This window comes from Denticeps clupeoides, chromosome 20, assembly GCF_900700375.1.
Source record: "Denticeps clupeoides chromosome 20, fDenClu1.1, whole genome shotgun sequence".
In the NCBI taxonomy this organism is placed as follows: Eukaryota; Metazoa; Chordata; class Actinopteri; order Clupeiformes; family Denticipitidae; genus Denticeps; species Denticeps clupeoides.
The window spans coordinates 4730952-4754054 of record NC_041726.1 but is presented as its reverse complement, the minus strand read 5'-3'; the positions used below and the strand labels follow the sequence as shown (position 1 = coordinate 4754054).

General features: G+C 48.5%; 3 protein-coding genes and 1 long non-coding RNA gene across 5 annotated transcripts; 1 reads left to right on the top strand and 3 right to left on the bottom strand.

The window, feature by feature from the left end:
* Nucleotides 1-2274: 2274 nt before the first annotated feature.
* On the bottom strand, nt 2275-3212 carry LOC114769967 (uncharacterized). The gene is made up of 3 exons (XR_003743291.1): nt 3175-3212; nt 2921-2941; nt 2275-2817 (listed from the first exon to the last, which is right to left on the bottom strand). It is a non-coding gene; the product is annotated as an uncharacterized LOC114769967 (long non-coding RNA).
* A 1074-nt stretch (nt 3213-4286) lies between these two features.
* On the bottom strand, nt 4287-16183 carry pex1 (peroxisomal biogenesis factor 1). Of its 2 annotated transcripts, none has more exons than XM_028964322.1 (23): nt 15827-16183; nt 15169-15309; nt 14986-15069; nt 13759-13873; nt 12938-13650; nt 12722-12841; nt 12002-12256; nt 11829-11920; nt 11249-11381; nt 11073-11169; nt 10808-10978; nt 10156-10310; nt 9110-9299; nt 8396-8565; nt 8131-8265; nt 7451-7515; nt 7217-7359; nt 7027-7130; nt 6747-6923; nt 5940-6155; nt 5626-5820; nt 4715-4842; nt 4287-4625 (listed from the first exon to the last, which is right to left on the bottom strand). In XM_028964322.1, the coding sequence occupies exons 1-23, from the start codon at nt 15932-15934 to the stop codon at nt 4541-4543; spliced, it is 3792 nt and encodes a 1263-aa protein (XP_028820155.1). In that variant the 5' UTR covers nt 15935-16183; the 3' UTR covers nt 4287-4540. The 2 variants fall into 2 exon arrangements, with proteins under 2 accessions (XP_028820155.1, XP_028820156.1); XM_028964323.1 differs by having other exon boundaries at nt 8396-8562.
* A 73-nt stretch (nt 16184-16256) lies between these two features.
* Nucleotides 16257-20817, top strand: rbm48 (RNA binding motif protein 48). The gene is made up of 5 exons (XM_028964324.1): nt 16257-16402; nt 16469-16659; nt 18006-18151; nt 19551-20062; nt 20564-20817. Exons 1-5 carry the CDS (start codon nt 16280-16282, stop codon nt 20627-20629), a joined length of 1038 nt encoding a protein of 345 aa, XP_028820157.1. The 5' UTR covers nt 16257-16279; the 3' UTR covers nt 20630-20817.
* clxn (calaxin) lies at nt 20641-22150 on the bottom strand. Its single transcript, XM_028964325.1, has 6 exons — nt 22059-22150; nt 21464-21619; nt 21285-21389; nt 21063-21214; nt 20885-20989; nt 20641-20783 (listed from the first exon to the last, which is right to left on the bottom strand). The coding sequence occupies exons 1-6, from the start codon at nt 22123-22125 to the stop codon at nt 20733-20735; spliced, it is 636 nt and encodes a 211-aa protein (XP_028820158.1). The 5' UTR covers nt 22126-22150; the 3' UTR covers nt 20641-20732.
* Nucleotides 22151-23103: the final 953 nt, after the last annotated feature.

Sequence of the window (23103 nt, the reverse complement as noted above, 5' to 3'; positions counted from 1 at the left end):
CATTAGTGTCTAAACCACTGGCAACAAAATGCTGCGTCTGGCATTTACATTTATATTTTTTACATTTACAGCATTTAGCAGACGCCCTTATCCAGAGCGTCTTACAATCAGTAGTTACAGGGACAGTCCCCCCCTGGAGGGACACAGTGGTAGTAAGTGGGATTTGAACCTGGGTCTTCTGGTTCATAGGCGAGTGTGTTACCCACTAGGCTACTACCACCCTGTGGCGTACTGTCTGATGACTAACAGGCTGACCTCTGACCCCTGGAACCTCTGCAGCAATGCTGGCAGCACTCATACGTCTAGTTTGATACGGCTAGTTCTGAGCAGAACTTGTTCTGTTAAACCTCTGTATGGTCTGTATGGTCAGTTTCAGGCCATCGCCATCTTCTTATAGCCTTGGCCATCTTTTTTCAGCACCTCAGACAGTTCCGTGCCATAAGATGCCCCTTTGGAGACCACAAGCGGGTGATATAAAATCTTAGACCGCCATTTATTACCTTGTATTGATCCCCTGTAAATGTGTAGGTTAACAGGCAGCGCCACATTGTGGTGCCTCCTTAAAATGCACCGGATACCAACAGAAGTTTGCAGCTGTGTTTTTCAGCCCGTCTAATTATTTAAATTACAAAAAAAAAAAAAAAACACGAAATCATTGTCCCGAACATTTTTTAAGAATGTCCATCCATAAATAAGATGGAATTCGAATTCTGAGGAATTCAAAAATTTTAAATTAAAAATCTGTACCATGAAAAAAACTGTTTTTTGGGCTTCATTTAACAAGAACTTTCCGTAGCCAGCTCACATTGTTAGGTCATCACTTTCTACCACTTTACCCCCCCTTTTTATGTCAGTTCTGTAACGTATTTCTAGGTTGCAACACCCACCATCTTGAATCTTCCATTTCAATGTCAATATCTGTCTTCAAAATTATTTACCAGCAGGAATATCTATCTGAGAAACATAAAATTGTGCCCAAAAAGATTTTCAGACACAGTTCTGCAAAATTCAGCTAAACTCAATGAACTAATCTGGATATAGAGTATGCAAAAAAAAAAAAAAGTTCTCACTTCTGTGGAGGCCAAGAAGACTGAAAGAGGCAGGAATAATACAGGAAATACATCTATAAGATGTCCTAAGAGTTGGCTTTACCGGGTAGGAGAGCCACTGGTCTCGAGCTGAGAATCTACTGCAACGTTGGTGACGTTTTCGTCCGTATTGCTCATTCCCAGTAATCATGAAGCCGGAATTCATTGACCCCCCCCTGTAGCATGTACGTTCGGATCGTTCATGCTGGTTATGCAAGTATTGATCTGTGGCTTCCTGCGTGATCGACATGCACAGGGACACTTCAGATGCCCCAGAAAATTTGCAGTGCACAACATTGCCATTTTTAAATGATGATGAATTATGCACAAAATTACGGAACGAGCCGAGCGTTTACTCCCGGAGTAGACGTTCCTGTGGAATTGTGGATGGGGGGGGGGGGGGTTAACTGGGAAGAACGATTCCATTATCTAAGACATCAGCGATAAAGATGATACAAGGAAAGACGCAAGATTAGAACGTTGATGAATTCAACTTCGCCTTTTTTGCCACGTTGCCTCCTGGTGCCACGTCATCCCAACGTAAACGATGCACCAGGATGGGCCACCTTCTTCCATCGCTTCGCGGTCCAGATCTGACTGTCACGTGCCCGTCGCAGGCCATGTTGTGGTGGACCGCAAGAGTGCAGCTCTGCACGTTGTAAGATGTGAAGATGTTCTGTTGCCCCTCTTCACTGATGCTGGAGCCTCTGGGAGCCCGTGGCCCCGTGGTCCTCCTCGCTCTGACCTCTACATACATGAAGCGAGCTACAAGACCTGCCTGTTCTGGAGATGCTCCGACCCAGTGGTGAACATCAAATACTTTTACTCAAATGTGATTAATGAAATACCAATAAAAATCATTTCTCCTGCCTGTGGAATACGTGCTCTTGTCTGCAGGGTGGAACTCGGTTATTTGTAGGTGTTCCGTGTGCTCCTCTCTCCCCTCAGAGAGCTTGTTGCCATTTGTCACACCGAGTCGCTCCCGGTTGTCTGCGCATCTGTCTCCCGCGATGAGGAGAAAAGTGTTTAGATGCCTCCTTCTGTTGCCGTTCGTCTCCCGAGGAGTCACTTTCCCACAAAGAGCCCCGGCAGAGGGCTCCCCGTCAATCTCCGCCCCGCCTGACTGGGGGGGGATTGTTCGCAAATATGAACAGGTTTTGTGTGTCTTCTTTTTTTTTTTTTTTCCCCGGTCCGACTCCCAAAAGTGTGTGCGGAGCTCACATGTTCTCCCCGTGTCCGTCAGGGTTTCTCCCAGGCTCTCCAGTTTCCTCCTGCCGTCCAAATGGATTTCTGACTGGATTTTGTGTGTGTGTGTGTGTGTGTGTGCGTGTGTGAGTGGGTCCCCGCCCAGTGTCCCAGGATTTGCTCTGGCGGCCTCAGAACCAAGCAGTTATGGAGAGCGGGTGAGTGAGGGTGGACTAAATGTGGATGGTGACCAATTCCATTTTCATCATCATCAGACATTGAATTCCATCCTCAGGAAAAAAAATCTGAGGAATTCTAAAATTTTTAATTCAAATTCTGTGAATGTGAAAAATGTTTTTGGGGTTCATTTAACAAGAACTTTCCGTAGCCAGCTCACATTGTTAGGTCATCACTTTCTACCACTTTACCCCCCTTTTATGTCAGTTCTGTAACGTATTTCTGGGTTGCAACACCCACCATCTTGAATCTTCCATTTCAATGTCAATATCTGTCTTCAAAATTATTTACCAGCAGGAATATCTATCTGAGAAACATAAAAAAAGAGATTTTCAGAAACAGTTCTGCAAAATTCAGCAAAACACAATGAACTAATCCAGATATAGAGTATGCAAAAAAAAAGTTCTCACTTCTGTGGAGGACAAGAAGACCTACAGGGAATAATACAGGAAATATATATGTATTAAATGACTGCTTCAGACACTGGTGTATCTGCAAACAAAAACAAATACATCTATGAGATGTCCTAAGAGTTGGCTTTACCGGGTAGGAACATGAAACATCTCAGTTGTATGGATGAGAGCGAAACTCATGCTAGAAATGTTTTTTGTTTTTTTTTCCTGCTTTGAGCCAAAATGCTTCTCTCGAACACCACAGGCATTACCGATCTCTTTTGGAATCGAGCTGAAAGACGTTCTGTCTCCATTCTCCCCGTTTTCACGCGTCTTTCTCTCATGGACGTTTTCAGGCTCGAAGCTCCATCTGCACCCCTCACATCGTCAGGCATGCTGTGATTGGGAAGAAGAACCCTGGGCTAGACTGAGACGGAGCTTGGCAACAGCAAACTTCAAAGGGCAGGAGAAAAAAAAAAAAAAAAACTCCTGCCTGGCCGACTCGGCTCTGGCTATTTCCGAACGACAGCCTGACCAGCATACACCGGCGTGGCCGGTCCATAAGAAGACACAACAGCATCATAAATGTTACCTATTTGGGTATGGAAATTTAGAGGAACAAATTTTTGATGATTAATTTTTGTATTGGGATCTGTGGCCCTCTGCTGGTCGTTTTCTGTAAGACCTCAGACTTCTCAACCCGTGCGTTTGTAATATTTTAGATGGTACTGAGGGGCAACATCTTACTTGCCATTTGACCGACTATAAAGGAGTTTGTGCTGCTTTTTCTATGTTTCATTTTTTTTTTTTCAATTAAATTGTAATTGATAAATTATTTCTTTTCAAATGTAATTTAAACACAACTGTAAAACTGTAAACTGGGTGGTAGTGGCCTAGTGGTTAGACGCTCGCCTATGAACCAGAAGACCCAGGTTCAAATCCCACTTACTATCATTGTGTCCCTGAGCAAGACACTTAACCCTAAATTGCTCCAGGGGGGGACTGTCCCTGTAACTACTGATTGTAACTGTAACGCTCTGGATAAGGGCGTCTGGTAAATGCTGTAAATGTAAAATGTAAATGTAAACCGAGGGGTGTTAGTAGCCTAGTGGGTAACACACCGCAAAATCACAGGTTAAAAAAAACCCACTTTACCCTAAAACCCTACTACCATTGTGTCCCTGAATATGACACTTAATAAAAGACACTGTCCCTGCAACTACTGACTGTACGTCACTCTGGATCAGGGTGTCTGATAAATATCATAAATGTAAATGAGGGGGAGACAATCACAGGAAAATTATGTTCTTAAAAGAGATAGAGGTGAACCTGGTTTGGTTTGGTTGAAGGTACAAAAATCTTCTCAAGAACCACACAACCAAAGCAAGTTGTAATATTTTTATCCACATATTAAACATTCAAACATTCAATAATCTTAATACCCCAGTCCTAAATTATACCAAAAAAGGTGTTCAATTTAAATTAGTTAATTAATTAAAGTGTATTCAAATTGACATTATTCACAATTGTAAAAATTATTTACATATGATAGCTGGTCCTACTACATTTTAGACATAATTCCAGTGGTCGTCATTGTGTGTGTGTGTGTGTGTGTGTGTGTGTGTGTGTGTACACACCCTATGCCAGGGTCACTCTTTGACCTGGTATTAACTGAGCTGAACTTTGAACTTTGCCACTTCTCGAGGCTCCAAAAGACTCATACCTGAGACAAAAAAAAAAAAAAAAAACATATTTCACACAAACCAATAAACCAGTTGTGTTGAAGTGGTGAGTGAAGACGGGGCTGCTCACAGCTGCACGTATCTCTTCCAGTCCTGCCTGGCGATGGAGGCTCTGGTACTGGCCAGCGCTGCGTCCAGGTGGGCCTGGGATACCGACAGCGTGGGTTTACTGGGACCAGCGTGGAGCACAGCTTCCTCCTGCGCACACACACACACACACACACACACACACACACACACAATGTTCCGTGTTGTACTGAAAACAGCGGGCAACGTTACTGTCAATTTACTTCAGAAAGCAATTTAATAAACTACAGGTAGGAAGTGTACATTCAGGGATGTGATGCTCAGGGCAGAATTTAGAAAAAAACTAATCAAGTCCACATTTTTACCACAAAACGGAGCGCGGTCACGCCGACTGTATGCCGACGCACTGGAGTCGCCGAAGGTGCACAACAAGACAACACGGGAGATGGCGTGCATTAAAATCACACGAAACAATCAATCCCTGTTCTCAAATCATTGATGGCGTTTGGTCCTGTTTGGGGTTCGGTACGTGTTCTCATTCAAACCAAGGCCACCTCTTTTTGTAGGAACCGCACCACAAAGTTGAGTTTGACTGAGTGGGTGTGAAAGCGCCATTAAAGCATTCTGAATACTCTACCAGGATGGAATACATTACTGATTACATTTATGGGACTAACAACCAGAAGACCCAGGTTCAAATCCTACTTACTATCATTGTGTCCCTGAGCAAGACACTTAACCCTGAGTGTCTCCAGGGGGGGACTGTCCCTGTAACTACTGATTGTGAGTCGCTCTGGATAAGGGCGTCTGATAAATGCTGTAAATGTAGAATGTAAATGTGCTTCAGATTCAGGTTGTGGCTCTTTTGACAGCAATAAGGTATTTTACTAAACAAACGAGCAACTGAACAGCGTTCCTCTTTCAGAAGAATCGTAATCGAAGCGGTGCTCTCACGGTTGGTCTGCGGTAGTTGCTTTTGATGTTGTTTATCTCGTCCTGCAGACGCTCCGTCTGCTCGGCGCCGAGTTCCTGGTAGCCCCGTTGCACAGAGGGCATGAAGGCAGGCGCCAGCGAGACGCCCGGATCCCTCATCGACGTGCCCGTCAGGTCATGGCCGGTGGAACTGGGGCCGGACAAGCAGCGGGAATTCTGCAAACAGTGTCCGAAAGAGGACGAACATGGATCCACACGTACACAGGACTGTTGCCCGGGTGATGAGAGTCTTTTGGCCCCGCCTCCGGGTTTGTGCATAACGTCCGGTCACTCACCAGTTCGCTTGGAGAGGGGTTGCCCAGCTCCGACTCGTAGGAGCTTCCGAAGTACAGGCGCCACACGTTGCTCTGAGCGTCCTCCGGCTCCAGCACCACCATGGAGTTCTCCAGACCCCCCTCCCCCTCCCCCGCCGAGTCGTCCGACCCGCTGCTGTGGTTCAGGAAAATCATGGATGACAAGCTGGCGTCGCTGTCCGAGCCGGAGCCCGCCTCCTGCGGGGAGAATTCATGCGACATTTAATTCGAACTTTTTAAATATACATTTAGGCCACAATTTCTCTCACTGGCACGGAGCTTGGAAAAAATGTTCACTAACGTGGCCAAAGGCTTCAAATAAATACAGTGACAGATAAAACTTGTACTAAAAGCGCTCACATCTTTTTAAAGAAGATGGGGACCAGTTCAAAGCCTTGTTGGATAGGCCACTTATGTCTCTTTTAAGTTTATATTTTTGCTTGAAGTTTGTCTATTTATCATTTTTATTTATTTTTAAAATTTCCCTCAGATCTTTATTGTAATTCTCTCTCTCTCTGGACTGTTTTTATTGTTTGTATTTATGTTGACTCTTTATAATAAAAGTTCACACGGTGCACACATTGAAATTTGTCCTCTGTATTCAACCCATCACCCTGAGTGAGTAGTGGGCGGCCATGACAGGCGCCCAGGGAGCAGTGTGGGGGGACGGTGCTTTGCTCAGTGGCACCTCAGTGGCACCTTGACAGATCGGGATTCAAACCGGCAACCTTCTGGTTACGGGGCCGCTTCCTTAACCGCTAGGCCACCAGGATGAGCCCGCCGACTTACCGGCACCAGGCTGGGTCCCACGCTGGCGTGGATCGCCTCAAGCTGGGCGTTGTACAGCAGGGCCTTCAGGTCGGCTCCAGTGAACAGTTCAGTCGCCGCGGCGACCTGCTCCAGGTCGACGTCTTCAGCCAGCGTAACGGACTGGGCGAAAACCTTCAGGATGTCCAGACGAGCTTCCTGGGAACATCAACAAAGAGGCAGGAAAGAATCCGCATCAGTCTCCATGGACATCTGATGCAGAGTCGCTTGGATGGGCGAGAAATGATTGTTGCCCACAGACCTGGTCTGGAGGAGGACAGTACAGGCTTTTGTCCAGGCGGCCAGGTCTCAGTAGGGCGGGGTCAATGAGGTCCGGCCGACTGGTGGCAGCCAGAACATACACGCCTGCACAGAGAAAACTCCCACAATTCAGTGGGACGAATGAACCCAGAGCCGTTAAATGTTGCATGTGTAGAAGCGTGGCCCCGTACCCTCCACGCCCTCCACGCCGTCCAGCTGTGTGAGGAGCTGGTTGACCACGCGGTCCGTGACGCCGGTGCTGTCGTGGCCTCGGCGCGGTGCCAGCGAATCGAACTCGTCGAAGAAGAGAATACAGGGCTTGGCTGCCTGGGCCCTGATCAAAAAAAGGTCAGTCAGCCGCTAATCGACATGCCACGTCTCGGCAGACACACAGGAAAAGATCTGGGCATTTCCACGAGAATCACCTCTGGAACACGTCCCTGACCGCCTGCTCACTGGCGCCAATGTACTTGCTGAGAAGTTCTGGGCCCTGATGATGAGGAAAACAAAACTATTTATTACATTGCATTCCACCTCAAAAAGACGTATTTGCTAGCTAGCTGTTTTTACCGACCCAGTTACGAAAACTTGGGACGGAATTGATCAGACGCCCTTATCCAGATCTAGTTAAAGTCAGTAGTTACAGGGACAGTCCCCCCTGGAGACACTCAGGGTTAAGTGTCTTGCTCAGGGACACAATGGTAGTAAGTGGGGTTTGATCCTGGGACTTTCTGGTCTTCTGGTTTATAGGTGAACCCACTAGTCCACTTTCATTTCAACCAAAAATGTATGAGTATTTAATTTTTGAGTATTTATTTAAAGAAATAAAGTGCTGACTGGTTGACTTAATTTTAATATGGTAAACAAATATTAAATGTTAAATCTCCATTGCTTTTTTTTAATGGGCTCAAGAGATTCATAGCATAGTAATAAAATGAACACCCTTAAATCCTGTTTGGAAGGTAACTGTAAATGACGCTACGTGCATTATACTGCATTAATACACCCATGCATGGCGATTAGTATCTAAACGGCCTAAACACGTATTGGTACAATAATCGGACCTGTGCCGTCTACACTGGAATGCTGACGATGCTTTAATTACTTTGATGCTGATGAAGTTCATCCCGCTCTCTTTGGCCACGGCACCGGCCAGCAGGGTCTTGCCCGTGCCCGGAGCCCCGTACAGCAGCACTGCAGAGCGGTGGCGGATGGGCAGGCTGGAGAAAAGGACGGGGTACTGCGGAGAGGGGACGGAAGGCAGAGCGGCGTCACCTGCGCGCGTCCACTCCGTCTTACCTTCAGATTTCATCATCCAGCAGCTGTCTGAGGACGAGGCATCGGGCAGGACAGGCGGCACCGCGGCCTACCTTGGCCGGCAACAGGATGGTGTCGACGAGCGTTTGGCGCACGTGCTTCAGCCCCCCTACCCGATCCATGCCCACCCCGCATGGCGGCTGAAGCTTGGCACCCCACATGGAGGGCGGGGTGAAGCCCTTCTGAGCCTGCAGGAAGTCTCCAGACATCAGACACACCCCTGCTAAACACACATAATGCAGCCAATCAGACTTCAAAGAGAAAAGTATTTACTATATTATAAAAAGGTAACAATAACAGTAAAATGTACAATTTTGTATTTATTTATTTTTACCTCCACTACCTTGTTTCTCGAACTGTGGTACCTGCTGTATGTTTAAATGCGGTGTTGTTATTATTCTTAATATCCTCACTTGCTGTGCGCTTGACAGCAATACTGACAATGAATGGCAGTAAATAATAAATTATATAGTCTCATAGTTTTTGTTTTTATTCCTGCAATAATGGTGGTACTTTATTTTATTGCATTTTACCGTATCGCAACACTTTATTCTACTCTCTTCACAGTTATAAATCATGTACCTAACCAGAATGTTACAGCGGGAGCTTTACTGCAGTTAGTAGGAAATCTACTCTCTGGAATTATTGTAAGGCAACATAGTAAGTAGTATAGAGTGCTTTGGTTGGCTGTTTTTGTACTGTCTGTTTGCCCTGCACTCCCGTTTCAACACGATGTTTCTGAACCTGAAAGCGCCGTTGTGACCCACCCTGAGAGCCAAGGCCCTTGTTGTTTACTACATTGGCATGGACGGCCCTCTCCAGCAACAGGGACAGGTCCTGCGGCAGGAAGCCCTCTGTACGCTTGGCGACGGCCTCAAAATCAAGGTTGGACAGGGTCTCCCGAGACACGCCACTGTCACTGAGGACGAGGGACCTAAGGATCTCCACTCTCTGGGTCTGGAAACAACAACACAGTCCTCGCTGTTAACCAATCAACATGCTAACTAGTGTGAATGTCATCTGCTCTAAAGGTGGCTATATGTTTCAAATCTCTTCTTTAAAACTTGCATTTGACAATTTTATGTTTTCACTGTTACACCGTTTGTACATTTGCATTTCAAATGACATGCATATACCGTACAGGCCAAAAGTTTGGACACACCTTCTCGTCAGGGTTTTCTTTCTTTTCATGACCATTTACGTTGGTAGATTCTCACTAAAGGCATCAAAACTATGAATGAGCACATGTGGAGTTATGTACTTAACAAAAAGTGGAGACCTGGACTCCACAGTCACCGGACCTGAACCCAGTCCAGATGGTTTGGGGTGAGCTGGACCCCAACAAGTGCTAAACACCTCTGGGAACTCCTTCAAGAAGCATTTGGAGAAGCATTTCAGGTGACGACCTCTTGAGAGAATGCCAAGAGTGTGCAAAGCAGTAATCAGAGCAAAGAAACTAGAATATAAAACATGTTTTCACTTAATTCACCTTTTTTTGTTAAGTACATAACTCCACATGTGTTCATTCATAGTTTTGATGCCTTCAGTGAGAATCTACCAACGTAAATGGTCATGAAAATAAAGAAAACACGTTGTAAGAGAAGGTGCGTCCAAACTTTTGGCCTGTACTGTATGTTTCAGAAAAGTTGCCCTGGAGACACTCAGGGTTAAGTGTCTTGCTCAGGGACACAATGGTAGTAAGTGGGGTTTAAACCTGTGACTTTCTGGTCTTCTGGTTTATATGAGAGTGTGTTGAAGCCAGTATATATTTGATGCCACGCTGGCCTGAAGAAATATAGCCTTCTATACTCACCTGGTCTGGACTTGGGATGTGGACAAAAGTCTGGAAGAAGTGGGAGCCCTGGACCTTTGTAAGGGAGCGGTGTAGAGAGTGCTTGCTGAGGCTGGTCGCGATCAGGGCAACAAGGCTCCCGCGCACCACCAGGCCGTCCACCTGATCCATCAGACCTGAACAACGGACAACAGAGAGGTTGGACCAGACCAGAGCCTGACTTGAAGTTTTCCAAGCTGATGACCTACTGATCAGTGGTTCTCGACTGGTCTGACCAAAAAACGTGGGGGTGGGAACCCAACCATCTAGCGCGAGTGGAAGTGAATAAGCAGGATGGCCATGTGACGAATGTTTACGCAGCTTAAAATCCCAGACCGGACGCAAACAGGAAGTGTTGATGATGTCATTTTCACGAATGCCTGCTTAACTCTCCTCCTCATTAGCATTTAAAGCTGCAGACGCCGAAACGGCATCAAGGCTGAATTTCGGAAAGAGACTTCAGATACAGTATTAAAAGGGACACTAAGACCCACACAAAAGCCAAAAATTCATAATAGGGGACCTTTAAAAAGGTTCAAAAGCTGTCAGTCATCAGCGACCAATCCCGCTCAAAAGCTCACTGTGGAGCTCCACGTTCGATGCCAAGATCCCTGACAATTCATGCGTTGTGTACTTTGGGCGATGTGTTGGCAGAGCAACGCCTCGTGGCCCTGCTCCAGCTCAGCAGAGGTGGCCTCCCCCGTCACATGGTCCAGATCGTCCAGAAGAACCACAGAGGGCTGCCTCCACACCGCCTGCTCGAAAACCTCCTCCAGCTTTTGCCGGACGGTGTCGCCTCGCTTCCCTGAAGAGAGTTTCAAAAGAGCTTTTTTTCAAGCGGGCGTCTTAAAGGGTTAAAAAAGGGGGTTCAAATAAAATTCACATCCCTAGAATATCACCTTTCAGCTTCTTACAGTCCACCACTTCAACATGGGCATCCAGTTCATCCATGGCTTTCCTGCAGAGGGCTCTGGACAGCGAGCTTTTCCCGCTGCCCTGCAGGACGACATGTGGTTTAGGACCATCTCACCACCAGTCCCTTGCGGGTCTGAACTCGAAATCAAGCAGCCGTTACCGTGGCTCCTGTGACGAGGACGGCTCCGCCCCGCAGGCCGACGCCCGTGGACGCCAGGACGCAGCCGAGCGGGCTCGCCATCAGGCTCGTGCGGATGTGGCTGAAGGCCAATTCGCTCGTTTCCGTCACTCCCCTGGGCAGCACCGGAGACAAACCCACAAAACCCAACTTAACGCGACTTTATACTGAAGACGGATTACGAGTCCGTCCACACGGAGGAACGAAGGGTTAAGTGCTTCTCTCCTGTCGGTTCACACGTCAGGGGGGGGGGAAATGGCGCGAAATTAAGTTTTTCAATATTCAATAATATTTCAAATTGAATCTTTGAGAAAGTTATATTGAATTTGGCCAATTTTATCGCTTCTTCAAACAGTGCAGTTTTCATAAATCACAAATGGAAAGCTTTTAAAGTGACAGACTTGCGTCAAAGAACACAGCACTACACCGGCAGCCAAGATTAACCGTTGCTGATAACGGTCCTGCCACCAGGGTCATTTACAACATTACAACAGGAGTCGAAATGACCTTAAAACAGTACATTCTGACACCAGGTGAAATAATAATAATAATTCCCTCTTACCCAAGAGCACTGAGGTTGGGGAGATCCTCGTGGTTTTTGTCTGGACCTCTCACATCATTAGAGGAACGGGAGCCCAGCGGTTCCTTAACGACCTGAACAGCAGCGTCATTCATTCACGTATTCACGTATCGAACGCGAGGAGATCTTCGTAGCTCCGTAACGTCTACTAGTACCTGTACGCTGCTCTTCTGCAGTACACTCGTGGTTAAGAGGAAGAGCTCCTCCGCCGGGCGTTCGCCAGCCGGCGGTCTCAGGACGGTCAGGGCGTACCCCGACCTCCCCGGAAGCGGCGCGGCGGGCTCGCCCTCGCCGACGGCCAGGAGGATGGAGCCGGAGCGGCCGGCGAGGCATGCCAGTGGCTCGTGGCTCAGCGAGTGGAGCCACCCCGCGAAGGCGGTCCGGACCTCCTCTTCGCTCGCCGCCTGGTCCTGCGGCGCGACAACACAGGTGACAGGGCGGTGACACTATGACAGTAATCTGCCATGAGGCTGGTCACATCCTTATTTTATTTATCTATATATTCTTATTAGATTTGTTTTTGGACCCAGGCTCATAGAGTTCAAGACCAATTTCCTTCACAATGACCACGTATCTGTCTTGTTGTTAAAGATGAAAATTATAATGGAACTCATTTTACGTGTTATAGATATTTTTACAACATTGTGTATTTCTTCCTACGTTAAGATACAGAAAAATCCCTAAAAATGACTTCAATGTGGTTTTTATGACCTGTTTTTTTTTTTTTTTTAGAAGCATATGAGCAAACACAGCACACGGTGACACGGTGAAACGTGTCCCCTGCTTTTAACCATCAGCCTTGGTGAGCAGTGGGCAGCCATGACAGGCGCCCGGGGGGGCAGCGTGCCCGTACGAACTTGGTAACAGTGCCTCACCTCAGGACGTAGCGGCTGGAGCCTGACCTCCAGAGCCACTCTGGGAGTTGACTGAATGGGTTTGAGCTGCACGGCAGAGTGCAGGTCGATCTTCAAATTCGCCCTGAGGACATCTGTAATCTGAGACGTTAAATTTCACAAAAATAAAAAAAAAGATGTTGAAACACCTGATGGAGCAAAACTACATTCGGACCATGAGAACCTCAGCTGACTCACCCACACCCTTCCACTGTGCACATCGCCCATCCTGCGATGTATCTGGACTCCTTTATGCTTCTCCACAATGTGGCACTTCACCCTGACAACCACAGACTCCATGTCCTGCTCGTCTGGGTCTTTGGAGGCATCTCCAGTCTTCTTCTTCTTCTCCATGGCACGCTTGGCCTTCTCCCTCATCTCCTTCGGAGAAGGAACTTTAGAAATCAGGCCGTACGTCAGGGCTGGCTGCCCACCACCGAGGCTGTTCACCTCCCAGTGTGCCCATGGCAGCAGGTGAACTTCACTTTGAAGGGTGCAGTGGTGACTGGCGGAGTGAGGTGGGTCCCCGCACACCCTAAATATGGAGTCTTTGAAAACCTGAGGAATTCCGGGAACGAGGGGAAGGTCCTTCACCGGTTCAACCATCCCAGGGAACATCAACCTCGCCAGGCCTTTCAAATCACCAATCCCACACCACTGCCTGCTCGGGTGGCTTTGACTAGCGTTCAGTTGACCGCGCAGGGACTCGTTTTGGGGGCCACTGGCCACCGAGGGAGTAGCAGAGGTGGGTTCGTCAGAGCTTTCTTTCCTGTGGAGGGGCTGGTTCAGACTGGCTTTCCCGGAAAGAGCAGGCGGTGCCCGTTCTTCAGCACCTGGCCTGACTTTGGGAGAAATCACCAGCTCTGTAAATTGCTCCAAACGTCCATAGGGCACCACTGGAGAGAGTGAGGCTGCAGTAAAAACAAAAAAAATTTAAATTCATTAATTAATTAATTAAACAAGGAAAGAAAATCATTGGAAATTCCTTGGGAATTGAAAAAAAAAAAAAAAAACCCAACCGATCCTGATGTAGACAAAGGTCCGCTGCTCCACCCACACAGGGAACACCGCTCCGGGGAAAACAGCTCGAACCTGGTCTAGCAGACGTTGCTCCACCTGCGTACTGTGAAGCTCCTGGAATATAATTCATTCGACTTATTTCAACAAGCGAAGGCTCCATACGAAAGCAATTCACTTCCATCTCCCATTTTTATTTGATGAATGGGTGATGCAAAACAGGCATTTGACTACGATCTAGCGACCTTTGTGTAGTTATGTTCGAGATTTTTTTCAGCCAAGAGGACAGAAGCCGAACGGAACCGTGGGTCCGTCATCGTAACGACATTAACATGGGCAAATCAAGTCCATTCACGCAATTTTCCTGAAATTGGACGCGTTGGCCAATCAAGTCGGTAGTATTGGTTCCCGCTCTGTGAGCGTACAGTAAATAACACGCAGTTGCGTTAACAATCAATTTAACGGCATCATTAAAGGTCCCCTATTATGAAAATTTCACTTTGTGAGATTATTTAACATTAATACAAGCGCCCCTGGTTTGTCTAGACCTATTTAAGGCATAGGACTCACATAAAAGCAATTTTACACTTAAAATTTAACATTTAAAATTAAAGTTGCAGACTTTTACAGTTTCTGTTTAAAGGGGCAGCGTTGGCCTAGCGGTTAAGGAAGCGGCCCCGTAATCAGAAGGTTGCCGGTTCGAATCCCGATCCGGGATTCGCAAAGCACCGTCCCCACACACTGCTCCCCGGGCACCTGTCATGGCCGCCCACTGCTCACTCTGGGTGATGGGTTAAATGCAGAGGACACATTTCACTGTGTGCACCGTGTGCTGTGCATCACAAGTGACAATCAAGGTCCCATGACCTTTTTTTTTGTTTTTTACTTTTATATCGGTCTTGTTGGTCCCCTAATTCTGTATCTGAAGGCTCATGGTGCAGAATTACAGCCACTTTGATCCAGTCCCACGATGAGATTTCCCAGGACGCGCCGTTTCACTGTCTGTAGATTTAAATTGCTAATGAGGACGAGAGGGGTGGGACAAGTTGAGGGGACAGTCGCAGAAATTTCGTCATCAACACCATTCATATCGCAATTTATCACTGCAGGAGCACAGACAGGCTACGGGAACTCATATTAAATGTTAAATAATCTCACAAAGTGACATTTTCACATTTTAAGCCCTTTAAATTCTCCGGGTCCATTGGAAAACTGATGAGAAGCCGTACCAGGATCTCCCAGTCATCTGAGGAGAGCGGCTCCACGAAGACCCGGTGCACAGACCGCACCTGCTCGCACGGCCGCAGGAAACCCTGAAACGGTCCATCAACGTCCATCAGCATCCAAAAAAAAAAAAAAAAAAAAGAAACGCACCACGGGTCCCACGACCAGGCAACGTGGACACCTCGTACCTGCTCGCCCTCCCTCAGTCCGAGCCTCTCTCCAAACTGCCGACTCAGCTCCACCCGACCGTCCTGCGGCGCGTGGAGACTCCTGGTCCAGCTCAGGAACAGCGGAGGGCGTCCGGGCCACGACAGCTCCAAAATCTGGTTCTGCGGCGACAACGGGAAGTTCTGAGGACCAGTTCGAATCCTGATCCGCCACTGAGCACCGTTCCCACACACTGCTCCCCCACTGCTCACTCAGGGTGATGGGTTAAATGCAGAGGACACATTTCACTGTGTGCACCATATCACAAGTGACATTTACGCCCTTATCCAGAGCGACTTACAACGTGCTTAAGTGACAATCACTTCACTTCACATGCAGCGTTATTAAGCTTTATTATAAACACACCAGACAACTGGAAACGCTCTTTGATGGACCACGTCCAGAAAACGATGCAACGCTGTTATCCGCACATTTACCTTCGATCTGTTTCACTGTCGTCTTACTTTTAATTTTTTACCATCGATCGTCGCACCGTGACGCCAAATGTCAAGTCTGTTATCTGCAAGTCAGATTCCATGAACTATTCTGCTCAAACAACGCGCAACAGCGATGTAAAAGCAGGCCACGCTGTTAGTAAAGGCTGTTAGCAGGCTGGTCGTGTGGAGGTGAGCCGCCTACCTCGCGTAGGCGCAGCTGCGCGACTAAACTCGCAGGCAGGTGGAGGAAGCAGCTCCTGGCGCTGTTAAAAGCCACGGAGACCGGCTGGATGCCGTGGCGGCCCAGCATGGCCGAGTTTTTACGGTAACAAAAAAAAGAAAAGAAAAGAAGAAATAATAATAAAAGATAAGAAATAAACAAGCCTCAACTTTCTCCCTCTCAGGCGACAGCCCGGTCGGCGGCGGCGGCGCGACAGACCAAAGCAGCTGCGCGCCGCTGGTCGAGCGTCGAACGCGGCCCCGAACCCGCGAACTGTGGGTACATAAGCGCGGCGGATCGCGGCACGTCGCCCGGCGTCGCTGCGGCTCGGCGGTTTTTTTTTAACGCCTGACGGCGTAAGCGAGGGGAGGGGTCCCGCCGTCGGGCGTCGATTGGTTACGCCTGCCGGGCCGCGACGCGGTCGGGGAGGAAAACATGGCGGCGCCCGCGGGGAACTCGGTCTGGGACGCGCCGACGGTCTACAAGCACCACGAGCAGCAGCGGGTTTGCGACTCCAGGCCCAAATACAGGGAGGGGAGGCGGCCCAAAGCGGTGAAGGTGAGTCCGGGCCTCGTTGTGGATGTGACGTGAAGCCGGCCCGCTGGAGGACTCTTCCCGTTTCAGGTGTACACCGTCAACCTGGAGTCCCGCTTCGTGCTGGTGCAGGGGGTGCCGGCCATCGGCGTGATGGAGGAGCTGGTGCGGCTCGCCGCCCTGTACGGCCCGGTGGAGGAGTACCGGGCGCTGGACGAGTACCCGGCTGAGCGCTTCACCGAGGTCTACCTCCTCAAGTTCCAAAAGGTGGCGAGCGCAAGGTGAGCGTCCACAGTACAGTTTTTATTATTATTACTATTTAAACTCCTTCATGGACCAACCACTACATACAGTACAGGCCAAAAGTCTGGACGCACCTTCTCAACGTGTTTTCTTTATCTTCATGACCATTTACGTTGGTAGATTCTCACTGAAGGCATCAAAACTATGAATGAACACATGTGGAGTTCTGTACTTAACAAAAAAAGGTGAAAAAAGTGAAAACATGTTTTATATTCTAGTTTCTTTGCTCTGGTTACTGCTTTGAACACTCTTGGCATTCTCTCGATGAGCTTCAAGAGGTCGTCACCTGAAATGCTTCTCCAACAGTCTTGAAGGAGTTCCCAGAGGTGTTTAGCACTTGTTGGTCCAGCTCACCCCAAACCATCTGGATTGGGTTCAGGTCCGGTGACTGGAGTCCAGGTCTCCACTTTTTGGTTAAGTACATAACTCCACATGTGTTCATTCATAGTTTTGATGCCTTCAGTGAGAATCTACCAACGTAAATGGTCATGAAGATAAAGAAAACACATTGAACGAGAAGGTGCGTCCAAACTTTTTTGTGTGTACTGTACATATCAGTAGAGGCATTAGAAAATATCGATACAGCAATTATATTTTACGTTGTGGTATTGTATAGATACAGGTACATCAAATATCAGGCGACTATGAAGGTTCAAATCCCACTTACTACCCTCGTGTCCCTGAGCAAGACACTTAACCCTGAGTGTCTCCAGGGGGGACTGTCCCTGTAACTACTGATTGTAAGTCGCTCTGGATAAGGGCGTCTGGTAAATGCTGTAAATGTAAACCAAGCAGAGCACAGTCCCCACACGCTGCTCCCCGGGCGCCTGTCATGGCTGCCCACTACTACCCAAGGGTGATGGTTAAAAGCAGGGGACATTTTTGTTGTTTCACCGTGTGCTGCTCTGCAGTGTTTCACAATCACTTCACTTAAAAAGAAGTTTACAACCTCCACCCCTGTAGATGGCGCTGTACATCTGGGCACTTTGAATGTCAGATTGATCACAGCATCGTCTTTTTTTCTCTTTTTTTCTCTGCAAATTGTGGAATAAACGCAATATGTACAGTAGGACAACACATCATGATATAATCGTAACGTGGCACGGATCGTATCATGAGGTCCTTTCCATTGCCCCTACTTATCAGACAAGCTAAGCCTCCATTCGTCCTAATTATTTAGACCACGCCCTGTCCCATAATAAAATCCCCAATAAAAGACCCCCATTTGATTGTGATGGTAATTTTTTTTTATTCTATTTCTGTTTTTCTCCTCTGCAGTAATTATACCGACAGTCTCTCTGTGCGTTCCCCACTATTCTTTCAGGGCAGCAAAGCGAAATATTGATGAGAAGAGTTTCTATGGCGGGTTGTTGCATGTGTGCTACGCCCCCGAATATGAAAGTCTGGAAGACACCAGAACGAAGCTGCAAGACAGGAGGAGATACGTCCGTTGGATTGTCCGACGTGAAGGTAAAAATTCAATTCACGTTTACAAAATTCAATTCACGTAGTTACGCGCCTACTTCGTTCACTGAGCCGGATGAACGCGCACAGTGCCGAAAAACTCTGGCCCAACATGCCTGAATGACTACCGCCCTGTAGCACTCACACCCATAATCATGAAGTGCTTCGAGCTAGTCCTGGCACATCTGAGGGACTTTCTCCCACCAACTCTGGACCCACACCAGTTTGCTTACCGTAGCAATGGATGCCGTCTCCATAGCGCTGCACTCTGTACTCACACACCTGGACAAGCTAAACACCTATACACAGCATTTAACACTGTCATCCCCTCTAAGTTAATCACTAAACTTAAGAGCCCTGGACATCAACACCTCACTTTGCAACTGGATAATGGACTTTCTGACCAGCAGATCACAGCATGTAAGGTCAGGCCACATCTGCTCCACTACCATCACGCTCAGCACTGGTGTACCACAGGGCTGTGTGCTGAGCCCCTTCCTCTACTCCCTCTTCAACCATGACTGCCAACCTATGTATGGATCAAACTCCGTTATCAAGTTTGCAGATGACACCACGGTGATAGGTCTCATCGACAACAACGATGAGACTGCCTACAGGGAGGAGGTCCAGCATCTGGCCACTTGGTGCACAGAAAATATCCTTCTCCTAAACACCACCAAGACCAAGGAGCTCATTGTGGACTTCAGGAGGGAGAGAAGAGGCTCGCATGATCCCATCCACATCAATGGGATGACTGTGGAGCCTGTTACATCCTTCAAGTTCCTGGGGACCCACATCTCAGAGGACCTGTCCTGGATCATTAACACCTCCAGCCTGGTCAAGAAGGCTCACCAGCGCCTCTTCTTCTTGAGAACATTAAAGAAGAACCAGCTACCCACTACCATCCTGTTGAACTTCTACCTCTCTGCAATAGAGAGCATCCTAACCAGCTGTCTCACAGTGTGGTATGGAAGCTGCACTGTTGCTGAGCGTAAGGCGATGCAGCGGGTGGTGAAAACTGGCCAGCGCATCACAGGGACTCCACTTCCATCCATTGAGGACGTCCAGAGGAAGCACTGCCTGCGTCGAGCTCCTCCCACCCGGCCCATGGACTGTCTCTCCCCCCCATACACTCACTGTACTACCCATTTTTGCACATGTTTGCACATAATCGTTGCACTTTTTTTTTTTTTTTTTTTTTTTTTTTTTTATAAATATGTTCATATTTATTTATCCATCCCCTGCACGTATCACTTTATGTAGTTACATAACTTATTTGAACTGTATCCTGCACTTGCTGCTTATTGCACTTCTGGTTGGGCCTAAACTACATTTCGTGGGCGTGTACTTGTACATGTGTAGTGACAATAAAGTTGAATCTAATCCAAAAAAAACATCTAAACAGGCGGACGGAGGTGTAAAGACGGCGGCGGCCGCGTCTCGCCGGAGACTGCAGATGCCACCGGCGGCGGCGGCGAAGAACCCCCGGCAGAAGGAGGCGGCTCCGCCACGCCCGCTTGTCTTGGCTTTCCCGTACTGCCTCCACCGCCGCGCGAGGAAACTACAGACGGACGTTTGAGGCCCGAGGCGTTCCGAGCCGGGCCTCTACCCCCGGAGGACAAAATGGGTTCTTTGCACCACGCCGACGCCCACCCGCCTCCCACAGCCCCGGGACAGTCCTCACAACACAGGTCGAACGGGGACAAGACATCCCCGGCGGTCCGATTCCTACCGAGGACGGCACAATTACGGAGCAGGAAGCGCAGAGTCGAGGGGACCGACAGGGACTCGTTGTTGGGCATTGGTGCCAAAAACCAGCCCGTAATTGGACCGATGCTGCCAGAGCTGCCGAAGGTGGACATGGCAGACGCCTCTCTGAACACCACCGCCGACTTCATACGGACCAAAATGCAGCGGGTAAGTGTCATTTACATTTACAGCATTTACCAGACGCCCTTATCCAGAGCGACTTACAGTCAGTAGTTACAGGGACAGTCCCCCTGGAGACACTTAACCTTAAGTGTCCTGCTCAGGGACACAATGGTAGTAAGTGGGATTTGAACCCGGGTCTTCTGGTTCACAGGCGAGTGTCTTACCCGCTAGGCTACTACCACCTAGTGTTAATAAGTCAATAAGACAAAGTCGTTTGATGACGTATGGGGTGTTAGTGGCCTAGCGGGTAAAACACTCGCCTGTGAACCAGAAGACCCGGGTTCAAACCCCGCTCACTACCATGGTGTCCCTGAGCAGGACACTTTAACCCTGAGCGTCTCCAGGTGGGGACTGGACATGGGCGTCTGGTAAATGCTGTAAACGTAAAAGTCCGCCAACCGGCTTTTCGATCAATGCCATACGGCATACTGTAATTTTTATTATTGTGCAACGCTCTGTGACGTTAACGTGTTTTTTTTTTAAAAGGTCATATCAGTTCCTGAGAGCCAACCCGAGGAGAAGAAGGCGGTAAAGCCCCGGCGGCGAATTTAACAAGAATTAACAAGAGTTTAAACTTTTATTTTTCTAACAGTCAATTCTGGGATTTAAAAAAAAAAAAAAAAAACATGTACGGAACCAAGGACGCGTCCAACAATTAAAGCTGAGGTAGATCCTGGAACGTCTGCTGCTCGAATGCCTGAATGCTCTGAAACACACACACACACACACACACACACACCAAAATAAGTGGTTAATACTGCGATAATAAGAGTTTTTAATCCATTTTTAATCGTTTTTGATGAAAACCTTAGCGTTGGGTAGACACGTCCCGAAGGCCTCTAACAGCAGGTTCTCTTCCCTCACGGTCTTCTCGAAGTCGGCGTAGGAGACCTTGCTGTTATGGCCGTGATCCTGGGGGGAAAGAAAAAGACTCTGATCATTTTTCGGCAGACCGCGAGAAAAGGCGGCCGCCGCCGTCACTTGCCATCTTCTTCAGCACGATCTCCACGAGGTCCTTGATCCCTTCCTCCGGGTCCTCCTCCGCCGGCTGCCGGGACAGGCTCCACTTCAGCATGTGGAACATCTCCTCCCGGGAGATGGCGCCGTCGCCGTTCAAGTCGTACACCTCGAAGCAGACTTTTCGGACAGAGAACGGATTACCCCGCGCCGTTAGCGAACCCGCGCCCCCGACGCGCCGCTGCTTTACATTTGATCTTCTCGTCCAGACTCCCGCGTAGGAACACCGCCAGTCCCGCGATCCACTCCCTCACGCCGATGTAGCCGTCGTTGTCCCGGTCGAACACGCTGAAAACTGGGGAGGGGGGGCGTTATTTAATAACGGGGTGACCCCCCCCACACACACACACACACACACACACGCCACACCTCTGTCCATGATGATGTCGTGCGTCAGGCCGAACGTCCTGTGCAGCATGTTCCTGAACTGTCCCCGGTCCAGGCCGCTCCCCGCCCTCCGTCCCGGCTGCTGGCCGCACCGGCCCTCGAACTGGTGGATCAGGCGCCGCGTCTCCGTCCTGCTGACTGCGGGGGGGGGGCAGGGGTTCGCCCCGTAGTCAGAAGGTCGCCACACATGCACACCTACACGCACACACACACACACACACACACAACTACACACACGTGCAGCTCCCCGAGGCGCCTGTCATGGCTGCCCACTGCTCACCAAGGGTGGCGGTTAAAAGCAGAGGACGCACCGTGTGCTGTGCTGTGTATTTCACTTTACTTACTCTGGTGGTGGTAGCCTAGCGGGTAACACACTCGCCTATGAACCAGGAGACCCGGGTTCAAACCCACTTACTACCATCGTGTCCCTGAGCAAGACACTTAACCCTGAGTGTCTCCAGGGGGGGACTGTCCCTGTAACTACTGACTGTAAGTCGCTCTGGATAAGGGCGCCCGGTCAACGCTGTAAATGTAGAGTACTGCGGCGGTGACGTTCGGCGCTTCTCGCCGCACTTACAGTGTTTCACCTGCTTGGACAGGCTTTCTGCGAGGCTCTCGGCCGCTTTCCTGCTCGCCGCCGACATCCTGCCACCAAGCTCCTCGCGACGCGGAAACCGGGAACTCGTTGCCGCGGCAACCGGTGAGACGCGTCACGCCGGGTTGCCAGAGTCGCCGGATCCGCGCAAAACGCCTCAAGTCTCAAAGATCTTGTTAAACATGCAAATAAAGAATTTTTTTTGCTTTCCATTTTATTTTGTCTTCATGTCAACACACAGTACAGGCCAAACGTTTGGATTTAATAAGTTTTCTTTCTTTTCAGGACCATTTACGTTGGTAGATTCTCACTGAAGGCATCAAAACTATGAATGAACACATGTGGAGTTCTGTACTTAACAAAAAGTGGAGACCTGGACTCCACAGTCACTGGACCTGAACCCAATCCAGATGGTTTGGGGTGAGCTGGACCCCAACAAGTGCTAAACACCTCTGGGAACTCCTTCAAGACTGTTGGAGAACCATTTCAGGTGACGACCTCTTGAAGCTCATCAAGAGAAGAGTGTGCAAAGCAGTAATCAGAGCAAAGAAACTAGAATATAAAACATGTTTTCACTTATTTCACCTTTTTTTGTTAAGTACAGAACTCCACACGTGTTCATTCATAGTTTTGATGCCTTCAGTGAGAATCTACCAACGTAAATGGTCATGAAGATAAAGAAAACACGTTGAATGAGAAGGTGTGTCCAGACTTTTGTCCTGTACTGTACATCCACTATACACAACAGAGAACGACAACATCACAAAGAATAAATGTTTATTTAGGATTTATTACGATTCATCACATTTTTCTTTATTTACAAATTAAAAATAAAAACAAAAGGTTGCAGGTTCAAATCCCACTAAAGCGGGGGTCAGTGGTGGCCTAGCGGTTAAGGAAGCGGCCCCGTAATCAGAAGGTTTCAATCCCGATCCGCCGAGGTGGCACTGAGCAAAGCACCGTCCCCACACACTGCTCCCCGGGCGCCTGGGCTGTGCATCACAATGACCAAAATAATTACTTTGAC

Bases quoted from the DNA above. Each gene is read 5' to 3' on its own strand.
- rbm48 (XM_028964324.1), top strand. From the start codon at position 16,280: ATGGCGGCGCCCGCGGGGAACTCGGTCTGGGACGCGCCGACGGTCTAC. The intron at 16,403-16,468 runs GTGAGTCCGGGC...TTCCCGTTTCAG, and splicing joins GGCGGCCCAAAGCGGTGAAG to GTGTACACCGTCAACCTGGA. The intron at 20,063-20,563 runs GTAAGTGTCATT...TTTTTTTAAAAG, and splicing joins TACGGACCAAAATGCAGCGG to GTCATATCAGTTCCTGAGAG.
- pex1 (XM_028964322.1), bottom strand. From the start codon at position 15,934: ATGCTGGGCCGCCACGGCATCCAGCCGGTCTCCGTGGCTTTTAACAGC. The intron at 11,170-11,248 runs GTAACGGCTGCT...GTCGTCCTGCAG, and splicing joins TCCTCGTCACAGGAGCCACG to GGCAGCGGGAAAAGCTCGCT. The intron at 10,311-10,807 runs GTACACAACGCA...TCCGTTGTTCAG, and splicing joins CTGCCAACACATCGCCCAAA to GTCTGATGGATCAGGTGGAC.
- clxn (XM_028964325.1), bottom strand. From the start codon at position 22,125: ATGTCGGCGGCGAGCAGGAAAGCGGCCGAGAGCCTCGCAGAAAGCCTG. The intron at 20,990-21,062 runs GCAAGTGACGGC...CTTTCCCCCCAG, and splicing joins AGATCGTGCTGAAGAAGATG to GATCACGGCCATAACAGCAA. The intron at 20,784-20,884 runs GTTTTCATCAAA...TGTGTGTTTCAG, and splicing joins CGTGTCTACCCAACGCTAAG to AGCATTCAGGCATTCGAGCA.